Genomic DNA, 10,521 nt, shown 5'->3' with positions numbered 1-10,521 from the left:
CCTTCGCACTATCGCATTGACGTTATCTCACTATCGCATTGTCGTCATCGCTCTATAGCACTGTCGCCCTCTGGATTATAAATTATAAACACGATGGCCCTTACAGTATTCCGTATTTATGTTAGTAGGGATCTAAATAAGTAAACCTTATCTATACGACTTCTTTTTTTAAATATGTTTACTTTGTAAACTCGATATTGCTAAAATGTACTGAATAACAAACTTACCCATCTTTTCAGCCTAGCGGAGGAAGTGCACGCCACACGTAAGATTAAGTACATTATTTTCCCAATACTTTCGTGTTTTTTTTTCGTTCTTTGTCAAAATAAAGGCGTTCTTTAAGGGAATTTATTTGTACATGGACTAGCTGAACAGCACAGAACATATATATTATTTGACATAACCATTACAAACTCATCGTCGTTTACCAATGAAAATCGGTATCATCGATATATGTAAATGTAATCAATGTTTGAGATTTTGTTATTGATTTACGCCGTTATGGCATACCAGTAATGAACAATGTGTCTTTATAGCCATAACAGGTTTGCGGTCGCAGCGTCAAATCCTTGTGGAGCAAAGTCAACAAAGTCATACCACACAGTCAAGAGGTTTTGCATTTCTTTCTTATTACATAAAATGTGTCTCTTACAAACAAAATATTTTATTTTTTCGACCAAAGTCATTTGTGAACAATGCATTTAAGGACGTAATTAAAAGTTATTACTTAAATAAAAGATAATTTTGCGATGTTTCAATAATGACGAAGGTCTTGCTATCATAACACTATCCAGATAAATCATGTTTGGTATTTTAAAACAAGTTTCTACTTCTTGTGTCATAAAGCAAAGAACAAAACATGTTTCAATAATGATATTTAGCCCTTAATTTTGAATTATGTACATGACTTGTTTGCTATTATATTTTAAGTAATCTGGAATCAGATGGAAATCGTCGACCTACTAGAGCGCCAGCTGCAAGGTACGCGCTAGACGCATTTTTGTAGAACCTTAAATATAAACATTAAACGTGACATTTGAAATCACTCGTACAAACTTATTATGTAGAATAGCTATAACTTATTCTATGCATAAAACATTGTGATAGTAAGTATTGACTTAGTTTAGCTCCAGACGCAACCAAAAAGAAATTTGAGCCGTGTCATGACAAAACCAACATAATGGGTTTGCGACCAGCATGGATCCAGACCAGCCTGCGCATTCGCGCAGTCTGATCAGGATCCATGCTGTTCGCTTACCAACCTTATAACAAGTAGAGAAACTGATAGCGAACAGCATGGATCCTGATCAGACTGCGCAGATGCGCAGGCTGGTCTGGATCCATTATGTCGGTTTTGTCGTGACGCGGCTCATTTATTTTAATATTATTTTAGAAAATGTTCATGACCCATGACATCAGTTAAAATATAACACATAAGGATGCATATAAAAATGTTATAGACCCAAATTCAACGCAGCTCTATAAGCCAAAAACTGTAATATAAACACTTATTGTTTTAGAAATGTTTATTTTTTAAGAAAAAAATCAGAAAACTGACCCACTGGGTTGTACCTTTAATAAAGTATTTTGAGATTATTTTGTGTCATTTATGTTTTCAAAATATGTTTGTTTAAAGACACATATCCTAGTGAGTAGTGCTCGTAATTATTTTTTTCATTGAATTGCTTCTATTATGAAACCTTTACATGTTTTTAGATATTTTATCTTTGGACTTTTTTCAGACAAATCGGGGGTATAAGGTAATTTATATATTTTTTATATTTATTAAAAAAATAGTAATTGTCCTTCTTTTTTTTACGAGTATTAAATCACATATAATGAAAACACTTAGGTTATATTTAAAGATTCTCATTATTATGTATGAATAGTTTACTACCTTCAAAACATACGCTGGTGACTACCAAATGCTTATTCAATATCTACATGTTTCTGTCACATTTAAATACTAGTATAATTCAAATGTATGCACTTTTAAAATACTGTTTTTTAAGTTAGATTTTTAATAATATATAAAATTTAATACAATCACATATAAAAAGCGCCATTGCTTTTACAGTAAAGTAGAACGTAAAGATGAAGAAAGAAGAACAAATAGGTAAACGTTTGTTCAAAATTAGATTGGGATTATTTAAACAAACTACCAAATACTAAACTGTATTTCATCATTTATTTGTTATTCAAGACATGTTGTCTGTTTCGGACAAATAAATGAAAAGGTAAAAAATAAGTCAGGTTGTGCTTCTTCAATTATTGAAGAAATAGTAAAATCATATATTGTATAATGGTATATCATTTGGAAAAATTTGATTAAGGACGATTTCTTTTTCAATCTTTATTGCATCTTTAAAAGTGGCATTATTTAGGTTCAAGCTGATATAACAAGGACCTGATGCATTTGCATTTATACATTTAAGGAGTAACGGTACATATAGAGAACCTAATGATGAGATTTTAAAGATAACGAAACAGATCAAGAAATTATTTAACAACATAAGAGATGGAACAAAAGATAAAAATGTAAAAGAAGAGGTGTTCCGAAATGAACCAGATTCTTCAGAAGATATGTTAAAGTGTATCGAATGGTATTTCCGTCAATATCAACAGGAAATAGAAAGGTTTGTTTGCAAAATAAATATGTACGGCATACATTTAAAACCGTCAAAACCAGATGATGAAACAATAATTATACATTAACGAAGCCTTGCAGATTTCTTTTATCACACATTAGATTGAACAATATGTTCTAGTCATCTAGCACCGGTTTTAAATAGCTTAAAGCTTTATTATCTTATTTGACCAAAAAACACAATAATACTGAGATACAATTAAACAGCGTCAATGATTTATTTTAATTGATTATCTATGTTCTAAATTTAAAATATCTATACTTTATTCTGATTTTTGTTAAGGTATCAACAAGGAAAGAAAAACGTTGAGGCAGAAATTGTAAAACTAGCTAAAGACGTCATTGATGCAGATGCTGGTATTGAAAAAGAAATACACGAACAAATTATAAGTATTCGTTTGCAAATGGAACAACAGAAACGCACATATTTAGAGAGGTATCCACTTTCTACCGTTATGGTTGTAGTCATGTTCATCATTTTCAGAAAATCTTACTGAAAAGAAATACAAAGCACACTATAGAAGCATATAATTAAAACATACATAGTTAGGATCTTATCCAATGCTTGTATCATAGTTTGGGGACGTTTCTGTTGAAAAAGTGTCCAAGTTAAATCGTATACATATACATGCACAGTGCGGTAACTGGAGTGCAGGTATCAGTTACCCGCACTCCAGATCATGCCCGTTGATTGGCTCATTTTTCCTGGGGTTTACATATTGTGACGGCAGAGAAAAGGAAAGCTGCAGAAATATCATATTCAGATGCTCGATCATTGGTTACTTTTTCCCGGGGTTTAAATTTGTGACAACAGGGAACGTGTTTTTATGTTTGACTATGATACAAAAGAGAAAGACCACAAAAACACTCGGCAATCTGATTTATACTCGGGGGCTACGCCCCCTCGTACAAATCAGATAGCCTCGTGTTTCGGTGCTCTTTTGATTACTTAATTTATAAGTAAAGGAAATGATAGTAAAATTGGAAAATAAGAATAATATTTTTTCTTCAATATACCCGTTCTTGAGAAATACCTTTTAACATATCATAGCGAATATCAATACTATTTGTCGTAAGCACTTACATTTTTACAGTGTCTCAATGTACGAAAAAGAGAAGTCCTGTGTTAATAAAAAAACAAACAAGTTAGCAATTGGGGTTAAGTGTATAAAAAAAGTTGAAGGTATGAATAAACAAAACAAAGTGGAAACTGCAGAGGATACTGAATATCGGATTGTGGAAGTTATACGAATAATTTGAAGGTCACTTGAATCGCAAAACTGTCAAACACAAGAAAGGTAATACAAAATAGATGGGTACTGTAACATTTTTCAAAGCAACACAACGCTTGCATTCAGACCGTAATTTCATATCATCTTGCTTCCCTCTTAAACATTTCCTTCCTTGCAGAATTTAAACACAATTATTACTGGAATATGGTTAATGTTTGGCCAATTAAGGGCATAAAAGGGTAGACCAAAACGTTCGGCCGTGGAAAGCAGAACGGGAGTATTTTGGAAATAATAAAAAAAATATGTCTTGGAAAAATGGAATGAATGAGCACCCTATAGCCTGTTCTATATTTTTTGGTATTACATTGATTTTTTTTTCATGAGTAACATTTGATCATGACAAGGAAATTTCTTCATTTCTTTTTACAATTTCTTCGTCTATAATCCATTTCTTTACTTATTCAGAATTCGAACATCCCACACACTGGTGGGAGGTCTGTATCAGAAGAATGACAAAATTTAAATAGAACATGTCCTAACATGGTGCAAGAACTCAAGAAATAGTAGTTTTACACACATCTAAGTTGTAATTGGTGGGCTTCTAAATCAAACTGTCTTTTGAGGTCTTTACCATGACATTTATTTTTGACGAATAATGCGCTAAGGTGATTGTTTTTCATAAAGCCCTTAAATTTATATCTATTTGTCCCATCTAGTTTAACCTTTGGTTCTTCATTCAGTCCTCCAAAGATAATTTGATCCAGTCTATCAACTCAAAACGTACAAAGTCTATGTTGATGATACTCGGTACTTGTATTTGAAAGGACTTTAGGCAAATTATGCATTTTTTTTATTTTTCATTGCGATTGCTTTAGTTACGGAAGTGACGAAACCAATGAAAACTGAACAAAAATTAAGCCTGCAAAAAAGATAGGCTGATGATTTTAGGTATGTAGACATAGAGCAATACAGAGCTAAGGTCGCCGTTTCCATGTCTTCCGTTTGTCTGTCATTATTTCTTGTCCAAAGAAATTTGGATGTAATCATAACAATCAGGTAGATGCTATTTGGTGTATGGATAAAGGGTTTTATGAAAATATGAACGTTTGTTTAAGTTTTTCATCTGTCCGTCAGTTTTGAAATTCTGCATTGGTTTTTAAAAATAAACATTTGCAATGAAATAACGGAATTCTTTCAGATAATTATCATATTTTATTTACCTTAAAATAAACTGGTCCTGAATAAATGGTTATGTAATACAAGAAATAATTATATCGACCATCTTTGTATCATACTTGACAACAAACTACGAAAGAATTAGCAAGTATGTTATTTTATAGATATTTATTATATTTTCAAATACTATTAGACAATAATTATTTGTCTGGAACAAAATATCATTCGTAAGATAAATACTCGTACTAAAACCATTAGAACTGTACCAACATTTTATTGTTAAGAAATATTTTATACAGGTCATTCATTTTGTTTTTATTAATATTTGAAATACTATAGCTATTTATAGTGAGTTTATAGTGCATGTTTATAAAAATACCTGTTTTGTGTATACAGACTGGAAGAATTAGAACTTAAATCACAATACAACAGACAAGTCTTTGGAGATTTATGTACACTTCTAAAAATAGATCTTGAACCACGGCAAAAAGGAGGAAGTAATGACAATTGGAAGGTTATTGTCGAAGATATAAAAAGGTAACTAATATAAAGTTTGTAATTAAAAGGGCATTCTACTACAATGGTGTTTAAACGTTAAATGCCTTTAAACCTTTCATTCATATGCATTATCATATTTGTTTTGCTTGATCCTTGTGCGAAAAGAATGATCTCCGTGTCAGTTTGTCTACTGGTCATTTGTTTTTTTCAACGCTGAGTTAAAATCAAAAGTGATAAGTAGACGTTATTTGCAGAGACATTATTTCTTGGAATTTATCAAGGATGGACTGATAACTGAACAAGTTACCAAAACAGTGCCAAAGTCGGCATTCAACCCAACAAAGCCATATAGAAATTGATATTCATGTATATTTAATTTTAGGTTGGTTGAAGACAAAGATCACTTTGTTGAATATGCTGAAAAATGGCTAAAGGATATATCAACATTAATTACTAGAGAACCATTTTCGGAGCATTTTGACACAAAACTTGCACTAGTACAAGAGCCTGATTTTCAGCAACTTTTGTCTGGCATGCATAATGTTCAGTTGTGTTTAGAAGATTATCTTAAAAGGTTTGTTGCATTACATTGTATATTTAGCGGTTTATTTCTGATTAAAACAATAGCAATTTAAGGCAGCACTTCTCCAGATTCATGCTAATTTTCATAAAAAATTAAAAATGCATTTAACAGTTAAATATTGTAAAGTTACCAAAAGAATGCAATTTACACATTATCAATGGCACTAACAACCGATGTTAATTACTATAAAGAGGTCAAACTATACTAAAATAGCCCCTACTGCGTTAGTAACGCAGTAGAAGTATAGTTATAAATACTGAAAAATTCAATCATTAATCGAACATAACATGAAAATTTTTACTAGAATTTTGAATCTTTATACCTTTACTAAATCTTACTACATTTTTGTCAGGTTTGAATTTACCGAAATATGTTTGTTCATCTAGAGGCGCGCAGCTTTAAACCATTAGGAATGAAAAATTAGCACTCAGTTTAATCTTTAAAAGTTTAATAAATCAGAGTAATACCCACGTTTCAAATGTGAAGCTGTTTTAGGAACAACATTCGTATTATCTTATTCAATGACTGACCTATTTCATTTAATATATTTGCATGGTAAATGTAAAATATGGAAACAAAGATCTACAAGGATGCAAGGCATCCAATGAACGCAGCAAAAGGATCAAACTTTAATAACATTAATGTATAAGGAAAAGCTTTTGTTGCTAACTGTCGTTACTTTCTTTAATTTCAATATGACTCAGAACACAGCCATTCAAACATTATGATATTTTACAGCCATAAAGAGAAATTCGTGAAAATTGAAGCTTGGAATGAGTTGAGAGAATGTCGAAAAAGATTGCAGAAAGAAATAGGAGAACTGAAGGAAGAAAAAGACGTACTTTTAAACAGGTTGGAAGTGGACTCAATTTTTTTTATCTGTTGAACTATTTGTAATAAGAGAAAAATACACATCAATAAAGGCCTCCTTGCTATAAAGTGATTAGTAATATATCCCTGGTACAATTAACCCATGGAACTTTACTAGAACATAAAGGGGAAAAAAGAAAGAAAAGCAAAGGAAAGAAACTAAATTTTTAAAACAATCGCATTTCAGTTAATAGTACTAGAACAAACTTATAGTAGTGGGCAATTCATATTGAATAAATTCAAGCTGCCCGATGAATAATAATTCACTTGAAATCGGAACACTTGATGTCATCCAGAAAGTTTTTTCTGCTTAAAAGTTTGAGGTAACAATGAGCACAATTGTAAAAGGTTTAAAATTTGAACTGAAAAGTTTTTTGTCATATCTTATTTCTTGTTCAGATTATCAAAAATGGCTGGAGCAAATTTAACAGACAACAATCCAGCTATAGCTGATTTGAGTGATCCAAACAGAGCAACTAAACTTGCCGAGCAGTTTTCTGAGCTTTACGATAATTCTTGGACCGATGCATACGAGGTTCTAGAAATATCTGACGAAAAAGAGTGTATCCAGTACCTGCTTAATATAATCGTGGTAAGTTCTTAATAAAAGTTTTCCATATTATTGAATAACTATAATTTCATATTGAGAGCTATGTATACACATCATATACTGGCACGAGACATTATAACAATAATTAACAAAGTTATATCTACAAACTAGTCACTGTATGCATGCGTAAGGCATACTTAAAATCTAAACAATTAAAAAAAATATTTGATTTATTTGATTATAGTATATATGATCTCACAAGTTGGTTCTTTTATTCAGAATGTAAATAATGCGGGTCATTAACATTATATTTCTAAACATTTACGTCAGTTCCACGCTATGGGATTAATTTTGCAATAACTGCACAGTGCACGATATTGCCAATTGATAAATGCCATAGGGTCGAAATATAAATAAAATTAAATGACTTACAATAGAGTCATTTTAACGAATTATAATTTCAGTGGTATATAAGAATTATATTTCTGTCAATGCAAATGTTACAAATATTTATATAGAAATATAGTTGATACCACTCAAATGTTAATTGATGTGCATTGTCTTAAACATATTGAATTAAATCATTCAATTACACACAAAATGTTAACTGGTTTTACTTGTTATTAAAAATACACTTTTAGGAAAATAAATTAATTCCACTAAGTTATAAAATTGCATTAGAATTAAAGAATTTATATTTATATGCGTTATTCTGTATATACACATTTTAGAGAAAAAAAATAAATGAGTAGCACGAACTTGGACTTACTTCTCAGTTTAGATATTTTTCTTTGATTTTTTAACTGTAAAAAGTCATTTCACATTGGTTTATTTTAAAAAAAACTTTATTTGACATTCCTTTGTAAAAGCCATATACCTAAAGAACCAAATATATACTCTCTTTCATAACATACTCGTTTTTATATGAAAAAGGTATCTTTGTTATTCGTTTCATTATAACTAAAGTATTATGCAATACTCGGAAATGAATTGTGTCCATGTTTATACATAACTTGTTATTTTTTCTTTTTTACAGGAAATCATATAGTATGTGTGCGGGGTATTTCAAATAACCAACAAAGAGCCCTTGCTAGAGCATTACATTATCCAACTGAAGGGTTGAGCATTAAACGACGACAACAAATGAGGTACATCATATTATATGTCATTTAACATTTTGATTATGACCAAAAGAAGACTCACAAAATGTGTGACAAAATTATTCTTGAGTAAATTTTTATATAGTCAACTAGATATCATTAATCGATTAAATTAATGGGATAATGTGATTTCAATATAATAATGTAAATAACATTTAACATCTCTGTTAGGAATATATTGATAAAAGAGATTATCAGTTAATTGTGATTAATGATTTTCAAATAAATGTGAATAAAGTTGAGATTGACTTATAGCAAATTCAGTAAGAAGTGTTACCTTCATCAATCTCAAACTGCAATCTTTTAATCATTTATGAAGGTTTCTATTTTAGAAAGGATGTTCACGCACTGATGACTAATGATACTGCTTTTAGCTAACAAAAACAAATTTCATGTTTCGTTTCTGCATGCTTCTTATTATGTTTCTTCACATGACATTGAATAACTGAACAAATATATGTAGCAACTTGCCTTTTTTTGTCTTCAATGAACTAAAGATAAGACACGAAATTTCAAATATAACGATAGTCTATCAATTTTCTATTTTCATTAACAATGTATTGTTTAAGTTAGTTATATTTTTATTAAACAGGTGAGCCAAGACAGCGGTTTAAACCTATCTAAACTCCAGTCAAGAACCTTATCAGATTTACGAAAAACATCCGCTGATTTGTCGATTGTAGATGTGAAATCGGTAGGCTTTGATTTTAAAGAACATCCACTGATTAAGACAAATATGTCGCTTACTTGAAAGTACTTTTTATGTTATCTCTATACCTTATTCAAATATACAATACGATTAAGTTTTTAAAGGGATACGTGAAAAGAGAGCATGAGAAAGTATAAGAAAGAATGAGAGAGTAGAATCATGTCAATTAATCAACATCTCGAGTAAATATAACATCTAACAATTCATGCATTTGTGAAGTCGTATTTTATGAGAATACAATATCAATCAAAACTACATTTATTGGTTTTACATCAATTATTATTACATAATATATTCTTATAAATTTTATGTGTACGTACTACTTTATGCAGCAGTGATTGTTCGATTCAATATGCTTTATTACAATCTGATTTATTTACAGTATATTGCTGCAAAGAATGAGAACTGGTTAGAAAAGGTGAATTTAAAACAATTCACTTTGTCATGCATCGAGCTCTGCTGGTTTATGCATCTTCAGTCGCCACCTGTTTATCTGGATGCCACTCTTGTGTCAGGCTCAACGTTTGATACCAACAAATATAAACCGTACACTAAATCCGGGAAAGGAAATTGATTTCATAGTTTGGGCCATCACTTTATTTGCACAAAGGTGGACCAATCTTATGCAAAGGGGTTGCACAAGGAAAGTAGACGTAACATTTTTATGTATTTTAAGTCTTAGAATGGTTATAGAGTGATGTGCATTTTTGTTGTCGTAAATACAGTTCATTTTACGATGGAGCTGTAACAGAATAGTTGTCGACATAAATCTCTTGTAGCTTTCACATCTCTACAAATTGAAGTGGAATATTTGCTCAAAGAAATTTAAGTGTATTTGTTCAGAAATAACAACAAGAGATAATATGTACGTGTGCGTATAAATGTATGTCATCCGTGAGTCGGGAAAAACACACTTGAATATTATTTAATGAAACAGATGTATGTCTATGGTTCTAAGAATGTATGGTGGAAAAGGTTTTGATTTTGATATTAATGAAAAGTAAAAAAGTAAAGAGTACATAAATGTTTTTAAATTTTAAGTTTAGCAAATTATAGAGATTATCATGACATTCTTTAACACTTTTTTGCAGTGTTT

General features: G+C 30.6%; 1 protein-coding gene across 1 annotated transcript; it reads left to right on the top strand.

Moving 5' to 3' along the window:
• Nucleotides 1–239: 239 nt before the first annotated feature.
• LOC132726330 (uncharacterized) lies at nt 240–9,999 on the top strand (the record flags this gene model as incomplete). Its single annotated transcript, XM_060711641.1, has 13 exons — nt 240–265; nt 537–611; nt 931–981; nt 1,743–1,760; nt 2,078–2,116; nt 2,436–2,636; nt 2,931–3,083; nt 5,452–5,592; nt 5,936–6,127; nt 6,875–6,988; nt 7,406–7,598; nt 9,309–9,410; nt 9,808–9,999. Coding segments are annotated over 13 exons (1,497 nt in total), but the record flags the coding sequence as incomplete, so codon positions are not given.
• Nucleotides 10,000–10,521: the final 522 nt, after the last annotated feature.

The sequence above is a fragment of the Ruditapes philippinarum genome, unplaced genomic scaffold (assembly GCF_026571515.1).
Source record: "Ruditapes philippinarum isolate M1 unplaced genomic scaffold, ASM2657151v2 ctg15495_1_1_1_1, whole genome shotgun sequence".
NCBI classification, from domain to species: Eukaryota; Metazoa; Mollusca; class Bivalvia; order Venerida; family Veneridae; genus Ruditapes; species Ruditapes philippinarum.
This window is presented reverse-complemented; position numbering and strand designations above follow the sequence as displayed.